The sequence below is a fragment of the Coregonus lavaretus genome (assembly GCF_964263955.1).
Source record: "Coregonus lavaretus genome assembly, chromosome: 10".
NCBI classification, from domain to species: domain Eukaryota; kingdom Metazoa; phylum Chordata; class Actinopteri; order Salmoniformes; family Salmonidae; genus Coregonus; species Coregonus lavaretus.
The window spans coordinates 40941141-40956337 of NC_139997.1; the positions used below are offsets into that span (position 1 = coordinate 40941141).

The following is a 15197-nucleotide window of genomic DNA, read 5'->3' on the forward strand; positions in this document are numbered from 1 at the left end:
GTCAACATGGGCCAGCATCCCTGTGGAACGCTTTCGACACCTTGTAGAGTCCATGCCCCAACGAATTGAGGCTGTTCTGAAGGCAAAAGGGGGTGCAACTCAATATTAGGAAGGTGTTCTTAATGTTTTGTACACTCAGTGTATGTAGCTGACGGTATTTTTACCAAAAGTGTAGTAAGTGTGAAGAGGCTCTAAGAAGGTGAGGTTGCCCCCCTGGCTAAAGTGCTGTGTGTGCCTGTGTGTGTATAATGAAGGGATCATCAGGGTTTACCCCATGTGCGCTTGCTGACATTAGACTTTGCATGTATAAGGGGGAATAAACCAGCTGCTGATGTTTCAATCCCCTTCTCAGGGCTTAGTCACATGTCTGGCTTCTCTAGTGCCTGCCAATTCACCCACTCTAATTATCCTTCCCCTCATCCCTCCATTCATTCATCCCTCCATCCATCCCGCCATCCATGGACAACACCCTTTATTTATTTATTCAAGCATTTATTAATCTATTTCGGCACATTCACAGTGTACAGCATGATATTCTCCAGTGTGGACCCTTTGATTCTAATATAAACTGCCATGGGCATCTCCGTGCGGATGGGAAGGCAACATGATCAATACTTGGCCTGAGGAAAGAGCGTTTAACATGGAGTTTGCCCAGAGGAGGCATTAGGCTAGGCTGCTGCTGCTGCTGGCTGTAGTAACAGCTTTCTGATGCTCTTTAAATAAACTTTAACATGGCCAACCTGCATTAAAACATACACTGAGTGTACAAAACATTAGGAACACCTGCTCTTTGCATGACAGACTGACCAGGTGAATCCAGGTGAAAGCTATGATCTGTTATTGATGTCACCTGTTAAATCCACTTTAATCAGTGTAGATGAAGGGGAGGAGACAGGTTAAAGAAGGATTTTAAAGCTTTGAGACAATTGATACATATATTGTGGATTGTGTATGTGTGCCATTCAGAGGGTTAATGGGCAAGACAAAATATTTAAGTGCCTTTGAATGGGGTATGGTAGTAGGTGTCAGGAGCACCAGTTTGAGTGTGTCAAGAACTGCAATACTGCTTTTCACGCTCAACAGTTTCCTGTGTGTATCAAGAATGGTCCACCACCCAAAGGACATTCAGCCAACTTGACACAACTGTGGGAAGCATTGGAGTCAAAATGGGCCAGCATCCCTGTGGAACGCTTTCAACACCTTGTAGAGTCCATGCCCCGAGAAATTGAGGCTGTTCTGAGGGCAAAAGTGGGTGCAACTCAATACTAGGAAGGTGTTCTTAATGTTTTGAACACTCAGTGTATATAGAGCCTAAGTGTGTTACAAACAACACACAGTATGTGCTTTATCATGTCAGAAGGTACTGTATTATGTGAAGGTAAAATGTCCCAATACATTTCCCTAGAAAAGATTTGGACTATAAAAGCTTATGGAACTAATGCAAACAAAGCCAAACACTACTGCTAACCATAGATTAATAGAGTTGTATATGTATATGCAGACAGAGATGTAAAGGTATCGGTACCGTGAGTAACATTCCCTGCAGACTTCCATGTCTGAACATCTTTCATGTTGGTAGGATCCTTCTACAAAGAAGAGATGAATAATTTATCGTGTCCTGGTCTCCCTCCCTCCATCCTCCCTCTCTTCCTCCACCCCAGTCCTCCTGTGCTCCTCTAGCTCACAGCCCAGGCACCTCCGACAAATGATTACGTCTGACCCCAGGGTGGAACACCTGTATCCCCCCACCTAAACCTATTATAGAGATCTGAGTCGCTGTCAGACATTTCCCATTCTGCCTTATCAGTGACGGGACTGATGTCTGGCGCGGCAAACATATTCTGTGTAAAGTACTTAAATAAAGCATGAAATCAACAGGATGCCTGCCTAAGGTGTGCTGTATTACAGCGCCACATCTACCTGGCCAGAGGCCCCCACCCGCCGCTCACTGCAGGCTGTAGGTACAGCTGCTCACCTTCACACCACATGGGCTCCATTTGGGCTCATCAACTGGGACCCACCCAGCTCCAAGTCAACGCTTTTAGCTAATATAAGACAATGAGTCAGTTCGTTTTGGATGCACATAGGGCTTGATATAAAAACTAATTCAAATATGACTCTGTGTGACTGTGTGTACAATTTTGGCCATTTTCCTGCCTCCCGAGAGATGGATTTGCATACATTGAAAGAGAGGCTGAGGGCTTGAACATCCCTCCTCCGTTTTAGCCGTTTGGTCATGGTGGCGTTCATACGCGGGCTAAGAAGAGTAAGCTATTTACACCACGTATTGCAGCTTTCAACAGGCTGGTTCAGAAATCCAGACACGTAACACACTTATCACTCACTCCACAGCTTATCTGGTGAGTGTTTGTTTGTGTATTCATGTGTGTGTGTGGGGGGGGGGGGGGGGGTGAGCTAAACAGGGCTCTAAGACAGACATGTGAAGAGCAGACTTACCAGGGAACTGATAGCTATAACTCGGGGTGAATCCAGTGTATCCACGGCCGTACGTCGCCACAATGTTAGGGTAACCTTGAGAAAGAAAAGGTGAAAAACACTTTAGGACTTCATTCAGCATAAAGGCATTGTCAAAACCACCATACTTTCTGCCTCTGCAAGAGGGAGATAGACATGTAAATGTCTGGCCCACACTGGGAATAAGTTTGTATAAAACTTAGCATAATGAGTTATCCTCTGGGTCCGAATGTTTGCTTTTTCTACAAATAAAGTCAATCAAATTAACCAATCAACTGAGGAAGGCCACACATCAAGAGCTGTCACGATGGCTTAGCATGAATAAATAGCCTGTACCTTCCCTGTTCCACCAGCCTGATGATGACTGCTGAGCTGACGAGGCTCTATGAGAAAATAACTGTGAACCATATCAATATCCCAATTGGCTTGGATGATAAACTGTAAGTATATCTATCATGTGCTGCAGCGTAATGTGATGTGCACACTAAAATCAAAATAACATTTTGTAAATAAATACACAGCTTTAAAATGAGTGTGTGTGTCATGTGGCAATTCATTTGCCATCTGTTGTGGTCTTCGCTAGCTACCACTGCTGACACAGAATGTTTTTATTGATGACGGGCTCACAAGTTATTTTGGGCCTGTTTATTCCCTTCCATTTCTCATTGTTGATACATTTCTTAAAATGGGAAAATTAGCAATATGTCAGCTGAACAGTTACCAGTTGAAACACACCAAGAAACACTGGGGAAAGTAGGCCAGTTCTCAGTGTATAGAGGGACACACACACACACACACACACACACACACATTGCTGTATCAGTGCCAGCCAGATGGAGGATGGAGAGCTGTGTATGTGTGTGTGTGTATGTGTGTGTGTGTGTGTGTGTGTGTGTGTGTGTGTGTGAGGGGGCTGAGCGAAGCTGAAGCAGACCTGGCGGGCCAACAACACAAAGTTAAAAGCAGCTGATTTATTGTTCCTCTGCTGTCAGGAAGCTCATTACAACCACCAGCCCACAAGTTAATTATCTGGACAGGTTTCAAACAGCAGCAGCTGGAGGAACATATTGAGAAACACGGTGTGTGTTTGGGTTGTGTGTGAGAGCTGTTTGTGTGTGTGTTTCTGTGTGTGTGTGTGTGTGTGTGTGTGTGTCCCTCAGTATACTGAGAAATGTGAGAGTGTGAACAGGTGAGTACGTGAGTGAGTTTGACTGATCATCATCCCCACTAAGGTATGATCGAATCACAGATCAAGGAAAATCAGTTTGATCATCACACTAGCACACTGTTTGTGAGAATATTTCAAAGCCTTTATCTGTTGTCATAAAAAGCTGTTATCACCTCCTGCCAAAACTAAATTAGCCAGTAAAAAGGGATTCCCTCAGGCCAGGAGCAAATTACCAGAGTCCACTCTGATATCTCTTTTTTATAGAGAACACACACCATGATAGCCTTAAACAGAAAATACCAGGAAAAGCCTGTTTCACTGCAGATATTCTTCTACTTTAATAAGGTTATCAGAGAGTAATAACTTGATAAACTACTCTGCTGTTCCCTGTGAAAGTCTCCATTATTTCAAACAGCTTTGCTCTCTCTAGTGAGCTTACACTGCAACTAACCTTCTGCAGAAATAGGATAAAGTATAGTCACCGGACACTTTCTGTTGGCTTTCCCCAGCTAAACATTATCAATACATATAGTTGTTGGCAATGATCTCTTCTGGAGTTACAAAACAAAAGTGCACAAATACTTAAGAGATAAGAGGGATGTATCAGAATCGTTTCTCTGGAGGTACATTAATAGTGTGTGACTGTGAAAGATTGCTGTTATCTGAGCATCACCCCAGACCAGATCTGGGGTGTTGGTACAGAGACAGAAGGCAGCTCAGAGGCCAGCTCCTCCACTTCCAGGGGAAAGAAACATGTCTGTCTGGGTAATAAATATCCAATCAGCCTTTTGCTGCCCATGACAAAGTTCAATTTAATCCTGACCAAGTGAGAAGCTGCTTCTGACTGAGGGGCGATGAGGGGAGACCTGACCTGCAGGAATGAAATAGGAGAGGCTAGACCAGCTCCAACCCTTCCTCTTAGGGACTGATGAGAAAACACATCACCAGATCACTGTGAATTTGGCAATGATGGGATCATGGGAAGTGATGGCATCATTACCTCCATGACGACAATGATAAACCACACATTGCTGTTTGACTGTCAACTTTAGCATTTAGACCAGGGGTCTCCAACAGGTTAGCTCGCAGGCCACCTATGAGTAGCTCGCCAAACAATTCTGAAAGTACATGCAATTTTCACGTGTTCCACCGCAAACTGTCATAAACAAATCTCACAAGTATCAGACACTGCAAGCTCCTTGCTACTATCTAATCAAGCAACATTGACATTATCCCACCCCTGGTTAGCAACTATTGGCTTAAAAAGCCAAACCTAACACAATATCTGCCAATTAATTTGTGTGATGTGTGGTGCGTGCGTTTGTCTATCACTCTGTGTGTAGCCAGTTGACGTAATAACCGTCTTGTGGGTTGACAGAAATAAACTATATATACAAAAGTATGTGGACACCCCTTCAAATTAGTGGATTCGGCTATTTCAGCCACACCGTTGCTTACAGGCGTATAAAATAGAGCACACATCCATGCAATCTCCATAGACAAACATTGGCATTAGAATGGCCTTACTGAAGAGCTCAGTGACTTTCAACGTGGCACCGTCATGGGACGCCACCTTTCCAACAAGTCAGTTCGTCAAATTTCTGCCCTGCTAGAGCTGCCCCGGTCAACTGTGTGCTGTTATTGTGAAGTGGAAACGTCTAGGAGCAACAACGGCTCAGCCGCGAAGTGGTAGGCCACTCAAGCTCACAGAACGGGACCGCCGAGTGCTGAAGCATGTAGCGAGTAAAAAGTGTTTGTCCTCGGTTGCAGCACTCACTACCGAGTTCCAAACTGCCTCTGGAAGCAATGTCAGCACAATAACTGTTTGTTGGGAGCTTCATGAAATGGGTTTCCATACATGAGCAGCCACACACAATCCTAAGATCACCATGCGCAATGCCAAGCATCGGCTGGAGTGGTGTAAAGCTTTCCGCCATTAGACTCTGGACCAGTGGAAACACGTTCTCTGGAGTGATGAATCACGTTTCACTATCTGGCAGTCCGACGGACAAATCTGGGTTTGGCGGATGCCAGAAGATCGCTACCTGACAGAATGCATAGTGCCAACTGTAAAGTTTGGTGGAGGAGGAATAATGGTCTGGGGCTGTTTTTCATGGTTCGGGCTAGGTCCCTTAGTTCCATTGAAGGGAAATCTTAACGCTACAGCATACAATTACATTCCAGACGATTCTGTGCTTCCAACATTGTGGCAACAGTTTTGGGAAGGCCCTTTCCTTTTTCAGAATGACAATGCCCCCGTGCGCAAAGCGAGGTCCGTACAGAAATGGCTTGTCGAGATCGGTGTGGAAGAACTTGACGGGCCTGCACAGCCAGGCCTAATCGCCCAACATCAGTGCCGGACCTCACTAATGCGCTTGTGGCTGAATGGAAGCAAGTCCCCGCAGCAATGTTCCAACATCTAGTGGAAAGTCTTCCCAGAAGAGTGGAGGCTGTTATAGCAGCAAAGTGGGGACCAACTCCATATTAATGCCCATGATTTTGGAATGAGATGATTGACGAGCAGGTGTCCACATACCTTTGGTCATGTAGTGTACTTTCCCCAAAACCTTCTCAATTAAATGTTAACTGCAAAGTAGGCTTATCTGGCAGACGTATATCATGAGTAAGTATATCATTTGTATCTATTATTTGTTATTTGCAAACTTTGCAATGGACTGAGCAGCAGCAGTACAGAACCATCACTAGATCGGCACATCAGATGCACATTCCTCACTCACTAGATGCACAATTAAAGGGGAATTACACAAAAAAATATGTTCCAGACCTTCTTTCAGACCTAAAAAAAAAAAGTATTCTGATGTTACTTAAGCATTGACATGGACTCAGAACATCCAATTTCGTTGTTTCTCTATGAACAATTCAAATTTTAAGACTGAAAAACTAAACTAATTCTAAAACCAGGAATTTCTTTACTGAGAACATAATTTGGGAAAATATAAAACATAATTTGGGGAAAGAGATCACTGATTTTATAGGGCCCCCCCCTTAGTGTTGTTTATTAACTATTCTTTTACCAGGAATATTGACAGAAAACATAGTGCACTACTTTCTCTTGTACACTAAGGACCTGAGGAAGAGTTGCAGGGGAGAGGAGAAGAGAAGAATGTGCCAATTTTAAAGCTAGAAAAAAATGAGTAGCTTGAGACATGTTTAATTTTTCAAAAGTAGCTCTCATGATAGAAAAGTTTGGAGACCACTGATTTAGACTGTACATGTAGAAAATACCATCACCAAAAAACTATGACTGAACCAACCACATGGAGTTCGGTAAAAGCCATAAAAGTGAATGGCAAAGATATTTTAGCCTGTGTGTGTGTGTGCGTGCGCGCGTGCATGCCAGTGTGTGTGTCTGTGTTTGCCCTGAACCTCCTGCTGCAGTGTGGGAGGTAGGTAACTGTGTGCTGACTATCCCAGCAGAGAGCTAAATGAGGCACATCTACATGCCAGGAGTGGGGGGGTCAGGGGCTGGTATTTAAAGGGCATGGCGTGAATACTGTTCTGTGGCGCTCTGTTGACACTGGGACTGCTGGCTCAGGACACAGGGAGGGCTACAGCACATCAGGAGCATACAGAGCAGCCGCAGCCATGTGCCCATAGACAGAAAAAAAACGATCTCTCATACACACACTCTTTCTCATACACACACTCCAGCATCAGAGCGCCACACTCTCAGACACACATTCACACACAGACAGACAGACAGACAGACATTCAAACAGGACACATATTCAGTCACCCCAATCAGCAGCCTGCATGTGTGTATATGCAACGTGTCATTGTTAAGAGCTGCGGGTGCAAGCATGTACGCACGTACAGATGCTGTATCTTAATTTGATCATCCTGTTGTTGCGGTAATTTTCCTGCACAGCAGGAAATGCAAACGTGTAGTGTATTCATGGTTTAAAAAGGCTTCTAAAGTTTGTAATTTCCACTTTAAAATGTCAGACTTGATTTGCCCTAACAAATAATTTAGCTACCACTCCATTTATTATAATCGACATAACAATTCACATTTCCTGTTGCTGCAGTATTCTTTTCCTGCTGTGTGAAACTGGGTCTAATTAAGATATGGCATCTGTACATAAACACACAAAGGTGTTTTTAACTAGGGGTATCTGAGTCTGAGAAGACAGAAGACAAAAAGAGGGAGGAGAAGAGAAGGAGGAGTAGAGGAGAAGAAGGGGGAGAAGTCATTACTCTGGCGTGTTGAACCTAGCGTCTCTGCCGCCCGCCATCTCAGTAAATAAAGGCTGGAAATAAAGGCTGTCAGTGGATCTGGCCCCGGGGCTGGTTCCAGGCCTTCTTATTTGCGTTATTAATATGCATGCTAATGTACCTATTTTATGGTTCAACAGTTCTGATTCACTTTTAAATCAATTATCCATCTGGTACACACATACTTCGCCCAGGTTCAAATGTGTATTAATTTCAGCAAACATACATCGGGCACAACACAATAAAGATAAATGGCTAGATTAGGTGCAGTAAACAAAGGAACTAGGGACGGGTTTTAATGAGATTTGGCGTATAAGAACCTTACAGTTAAATAATGAGGCTGGCTCTGGGGTTTTTCCAAATGCAAATTATACAAAGGAATGTTTCGCTGTCCTGCTTTTTCCAATTTCATTTAGATAAGAGTGTCTCCAAATAAGTTGGCAGTTAATATTCTCACTTGAGCACTCCGCCGCCTCCTCAGCCCCACTTCTCCCTCCAGAGCACACTGTTTTTTCCCCTCCTCCACAGTGACGCATTGATTGATCCGTAATAAGTTCTGAAAAGTTCCCTGCGTTTGTTTAATAGTTCAAACTGAAGAAATCTGGACAGGGAACTACGGTGCTGACAGAACCACTTACGGGGTGTTACCTCCCCTTCTACCATCAGTAAAATCAGTGTCATGCCCTCAGCAACCCCTCTGAGAGGTGAGGTATAGAGAGAGAGAGAGAGAGAGAGAGAGAGAGAGAGATGGGGAGCTGAATGGTCATTACCCACTGCAGGGGTTACACAGATGGAGTGATGAATCCATAATGACATTACCCCAATTTTCCTCTTTTTATCCTGATAATGTGGTGCCCTGCTCCCTACGCCCAGGACCACCTGGAACTCACCAGCGGCAGAAAAATAGACCACTTGTGGCCACAGAAACGGCACACCTTGGATGAGCTCAATAGGGAGCACCACCCAGTTAATCTGAGTACCTTTTCCTCTATCTCACTGAGACATTAGTTAGACTCCATTTATATCACCAGCACATTGGTTTCCATCTATTACTGTAAGCTATCCATCTAGCTATTTAAAAAACCAATGGTTTGGCCAATTCATCTATTGAGACATGTACTATAGCACAGCTGTTGGAGAGTGAGTGTTAGGGAGTGTGTTACCGTGTGGGACTGAGTAGTGTGCTGGACTGTGCTGGAGTAGTGTTGGTCCATACTCACTCAGCATGCCCATCCCCAGCATGAAGGCATCCATGGTGTAGGGCAGGCCCCTGGCCCTTCCTCGTGTGCCTGGTGGGAACATCACCTCCTTAGGCTGGGCCTTCTTACATTCTACCTGTGGACACAGTGGAAAAGGGGGAACATCAGTCCTACTGGCCCCATGGAGGAAGAAGGATGGGACTGGACAGGACATAACCAGATTCCAGTAGCTCTCAGAAAAACAATGTTGCTTTTCTCTAAACAGCTCAAGTTTGCGTGTCTGAGGAAAAATCATGTTTGTACTGCACTGAGACAAAGGTCAATCCTCCAGAGTATTCCACTGCCTTTTGAAACTACTGGTGCATCATAACAGCTACAGAAGAGCCTCCCCCCAAAAATTAAGTCTCCATTAAAGGCTGACTGCACTTCCCGATTTGGCCTCATTTTAGATTTGGTTAATTAAGAAATGCTAGCGGCCATGACTGAATTCAAACGTGAGTTGGTTTTGGGGTGTGGTTTGATGTGGGTGTCTCTTGTGTGTGTTCGCAGGTGGGAAGAGTTAGCCAAATTATTCAGCCAATTAGCTTCAGCCTGCTGGTGTGCGACCGTGGCAAAGTTGGTTTGACTTTGGATCAGGGTTTCTGTCAGGAAAATTTGGCGCCGGACAATGTGACCGGCAAGACTTTTTATTTACCGGACATTTGAGACATTTACCGGACATCCATATGCATTGGGTGCGTAACGCATTAGGTCGTCCACCACGGTACTCAAAATCCCATTTAGATTATTGTAACTAATTTTAACAGAATAGAAATTAGCCTGTAAAATTGTAATCAAATAAAGTAGAATGATGTTATTATACAGTGCCTTACAAAAGTATTCATCCCCCTTGGCGTTTTTCCTATTTTGTTGCATTACAACCTGTAATTTAAATGGATTTTTATTTTTATTTCATGTAATGGACATACACATAATAGTCCAAATAGGTGAAGTGAAATGAAAAAAACAACTTGTTTCAAAAAATTCTAAAAAATAAATAACGGAAAAGTGGTGCGTGCATATGTATTCACCCCCTTTGCTATGAAGCCCCTAAATAAGATCTGGTACAACCAATTACTTTCAGAAGTCACATAATTTGTTAAATAAAGTCCACCTGTGTGCAATCTAAGTGTCACATGATCTCAGTGTATATACATACACCTGTTCTGAAAGGCCCCAGAGTCTGCAACACCACTAAGCAAGGGGCACCACCAAGCAAGCGGCACCACGAAGACCAAGGAGCTCTCCAAACAGGTCAGGGACAAAGTTGTGGAGAAGTTGGGTTATAAAAAAATATCAGAAACTTTGAACATCCCACGGAGCACCATTAAATCCATTATTAAAAAATTGAAAGAATATGGCACCACAACAAACCTGCCGAGAGGGCCGCCCACCAAAACTCACGGACCAGGCAAGGAGGGCATTAATCAGAGAGGCAACAAAGAGACCAAAGATAACCCTGAAGGAGCTGCCAAGCGCCACAGTGGAGATTGGAGTATCTGTCCATAGGACCACTTTAAGGCCGTACACTCCACAGAGCTGGACTTCACGGAAGAGTAGCCAGAAAAAAGCCATTGCTTAAAGAAAACAATAAGCAAACACGTTTGGTGTTCGCCAAAAGGCATGTGGGAGACTCCCCAAACATATGGAAGAAGGTACTCTGGTCAGATGAGACTAAAAGTGAGCTTTTTGGCCATCAAGGAAAATGCTACGTCTGGCGCAAACCCAACACCTCTCATCACCCCAAGAACACCATCCCCACAGTGAAGCATGGTGGTGGCAGCATCATGCTGTGGGGATGATTATCATCGGCATGGACTGGGAAACTGGTCAGAATCGAAGGAATGATGGATGGCGCTAAATACAGGGAAATTCTTGAGGGAAACCTGTTTCAGTCTTCCAGAGATTTGAGACTGGGACGGAGGTTCACCTACCAGCAGGACAATGACCCTAAGCATACTGCTAAAGCAACACTTGAGTGGTTTAAAGGGAAACATTTAAATGTCTTATAATGGTCTAGTCAAAGCCCAGACCTCAATCCAATTAAGAATCTGTGGTATGACTTAAAGATTGCTGTACACCAGCGGAACCCATCCAACTTGAAGGAGCTGGAGCAGTTTTGGCTTGAAGAATGGGCAAAAACCCCAGTGCCAAGCTTATAGAGACATACCCCAAGAGACTTGCAGCTGTAATTGCTGCAAAAGGTGGCTCTACAAAGTATTGATTTTGGGGGGGTGAATAGTTATGCACGCTCAAGTTTTCAGTTTTTTTGTCTTATTTCTTGTTTGTTTCACAATCAAAAATATTTTGCATCTTCAAAGTGGTAGGCATGTTGTGTAAATCAAATGAGGCAACAAAATAGGAAAAATGCCAAGCAGGGTAAATACTTTCGCAAGCCACTGTACCAACATGACAGGTTTTTTTGAAAAGCAAAACATTGCCTGTTGCGTCGTCATCCCTGCTATAAATCATAAATTAATATCATTTAAAAATAGAAAAAAACATTTAGCCTAGAAGAGCAAGTCGCCTACACAGTAATAAAACACAATTTCAAAATATAATATTTCTATAATATAATTTGCGAATGACCTGTCCTATAGGCTATTTGTATGAACATTTCAATTAATAAATAACAAGACACAGCTGTTTTCAAATACAATCTAGGCCTCTCTAATTTAATTTAGCTTAGGCATGCACCTTTGAATTAGGCCCAATAAATAACAAAACATGGCTGTCTACGTACACCAGGCACATTTGACTTTTCGTAGCAGGTTAGGAGAACTTACGCAGCGGGTTAGGATAATTAACGTAGCAGGTTAGGAGAATTAGATGAAGGTTAGAAAAAGGGTTAGGGTTAGCTCAAATGCAAGAAACAACAACTTTTGATGTTAATTTGACAAAAGCTGGATCCCTTCTAGCCATGACCGGGCCGGCCCACCCCACTCCCCATTCCGCCTGCGATTCAGCACCACAGCAGCGGAAAGAGGACACTAGGCGGCCACAAAATGAAGAAATTATAAAACTGATGTTTGACAATCAAATTCGATATGTAAATAAACAAAATTCGTTTAAGGCTGGTTCATTGAGAGAAAGATTATTTTACAATGCTCCTGTGAAACTAGGCCCACACCATGCATTTATGAAAGCACGTGTTTCCAAAGCTCAAATTATATCTCACTCATTTTACAGTTCTACTGGATGATAATAAATGTTTATTGGAATTTGAACTATTGTGGGGTCGTGACTCGTGTCATGTGTGATACACGTGGCTTATTGATAACAACTCTGTTTCCTACTTTAGGCAGTTGGCTGCCTAGTGATTGCAACATTGTAAATCTCTGATATGAATAGTTGGCAACAATGTTTCGTTTCCAAGTGCTATTGAATAAGCTCAACAGAAATGCACCAATTGCGCATGATACACATCATTACTCTACTCTATTCTATCAATCCATTCCAAATCTTTATACTATACATGACACAGGGGCGGCAGCAGAACTGCTAGGACCGGGCCTGACAAACACAATAATTTACCTCTAATTTACTTGTGCTTGCAACAGACCTTGGTCTGCTCAAAGTGAGCTGCTGCTCCTTGGAGCAGCTTGCAATGCGCATCAGCCTCGTTACTTTATCTTCAAGAAGGCGCCATCTTGAGGCCATCTTTACTCTGTATTGGAGAAAGAATCCCCTCTCTGCGGGCACATTGGAAACGGCAATAATCAACACAATGTAAATGAGACAATATTTTCATGTTGCACAACGATGATGAGACAGCCTACAGGGAAGAGGTCAGAGACCTGGCAGTGTGGACAAAAAACCTCTCCCTCAACGTCAGCAAGACAAAGGAGATGATCGTGGACTACAGGAAATGGAGGGCCGAGCACGCCACCATCCACATCGACAGGCCTGTTGTGGAACAGGTCGAGACCTTCAAGTTCCTCGGTTTCCACATTACTAAGAAACTATCATGGTCCACACACATCAACACAGTCGTAAAGAGGGTACGACAACGCCTCTTCCCCCTTAGGAGGCTGAAAAGATTTGGCATGGGTCCTCAGATCCTCAAAAAGTTATACAGCTGCACCATTGAGAGCATCTTGACTGGCTGCATCACCGCTTAGTATGCAACTGTTTGGCATCCGACCACAATGCGCTACAGAGTGTAGTGTGTACGGCCCAGTACATCACTGGGGCCGAGCTCCCTGCCATACAGGACCTATATACCAGGCTGTGTCAGAGGAAGGCCCTAAAAATTGTCAAAGACTCCCGCCACCCAAGTCATAGACTGTTTTCTATTCTACCACACGGCAAGCGGTACCGGAGCGCCAAGTATAGGTCCAAAAGGCTCCTTAACAGCTTCTACCCCCAAGCCATAAGACTGCTGAACAACCAAATGGCCACCCAGACTATTTACACTACCCCCCCCCCCCCCACACACTTTAGTTTATTTAGTAAATATTTTCTTAACTCTATTTCTTGAACTGCATCTTTGGTTAAGGGCTTGTAAGTAAGCATTTCACGGTAAGACAAATAACATTTGATTTGAAGTAAGCATTTCACTGTTAGTCTACAGCTGTAGTTTACGAAGCATGTGACAAATAACATTTTATTTGATAAGATTTTTAGTTTTCTCAGTAAATGCTTTCAATATTTGTATATTAATTTCTACAATGTATAGTTGGATTGAGGTTTTTAAGTCATTGACATTTTGAGCTATTGGAATTTGCTATATTTTGTCCCATGTACATTGTGTAATTTACCGATGGTCCCTAACTAGCCCCATAGATATCCAAAGTCAACCCAAATTTACCACGAGCCTTGTGATTGGGTCGTGTGCAGTTGCACTCCGAATTTATGATTACTTTTGTGCTGCCAGCTGTGGGCATGCGGGCAGGATTGAAACAAACCCAACCTTAATTTACGTTGTGATGCAGTCACGACGTAAACTTTGTTTTGGACGAGACAGACTTTATGACTAAAATCATACTATTTAAACTTTGTAGTATATATTGACAGTAGAATAAATGTTTCTGACTCATATCGAAACCACACAGGCTGTTTTCTAAATGAGAAGTTGTTTTTTAGGGAAAGTTGCTCTTTAATTATTTTAAAATTACTTCCTGTAGCCACTTCTTATTATGCCACACCACAGTCACCTGTTCATCAGCACCACTGAAAAAGCACCCTCTAGTGGCGAGGCTTTACATCAATTCTAACCCTGGCAAGAGCGTCTTATCATTCAGGAGTAGGCTGACAGAATCCCCCACCATTACTTCCACACAAACACTTCAGACAGCCCCCATCATCTCAGTCAGTGAACGCTTCTGTTTTTCTGTAATTTTATTCAAATTCTTGTCAAGGAAAGAGTAAGATAGAAAGAGACAGCCCATTCCACCTGGAGCGTGCTCTCTCTCTGTCTCTCTCTCTGTCTCTCTCCCTCTCTCTCTCTCTCTCTCTCTCTCTGTCTCTCTCTCTGTCTCTCTCTCTCTCTCTCTCTCTCTCTGTCTCTCTCTCTCTCTCTGTCTCTCTCTCTCCCTCTCTCTCTCTCTCTCTCTCTCTCTCTCTCTCTCTCTCTCTGTCTCTCTCTCTGTCTATCTCTCTCTGTCTCTCTCTGTCTCTCTCTCTCTCTCTCTCTCTCTCTCTAACTCTGTCTCTCTCTCTGTCTCTCTCCCTCTCTCTCTCTCTCTCTCTCTCTCTCACCTCTCCCTCTCCCTCTCTCTCTCTCTCTCTCTCTCTCTCTCTCTCTCTCTCTCTCTCTCTCTCTCTCTCTCTCTCTCTCTCTCCTGCCATCTCCTCTCTGCTCTCATACACACTTTGTTCTACCCTCTTAAGATTGACATGACATAGAGTACATATACATATGTTTACATATACATAGCATATATAGAGCATATTTAGACCTGTCACATCTCCCCGCTGATATGCATAGTGTAGGAGGAGGATATATATATCAGCGGGGAGATGTGACAGGTCTAAATATGCTGTATATATGCTATGTAAACATATGTACTGTATATGTACTCTATGTCAACACCACTGAGAGAAATACATCAAGTGCTCTCGCTAAAGAGTATACATGC

General features: G+C 43.5%; 1 protein-coding gene across 5 annotated transcripts in view; it reads right to left on the reverse strand.

The window, feature by feature from the left end:
- Nucleotides 1-15197, reverse strand: part of LOC311136086 (RNA-binding protein Musashi homolog 2) — a 323857-nt gene that overhangs the window by 50518 nt on the left and 258142 nt on the right. For 3 of the 5 annotated variants that reach the window (XM_084170165.1, XM_084170162.1, XM_084170163.1), the window contains exons 9-10: nt 9043-9214; nt 2458-2532 (exon numbers count right to left, since the gene is read on the reverse strand). In XM_084170165.1, the coding sequence (XP_084026291.1) occupies nt 2458-2532; nt 9043-9214 (247 nt within the window). The remainder of the gene's footprint in view (nt 1-2457; nt 2533-9042; nt 9215-15197) is intronic. The other 2 variants (XM_084170166.1, XM_084170164.1) reach the window with 1 other exon arrangement.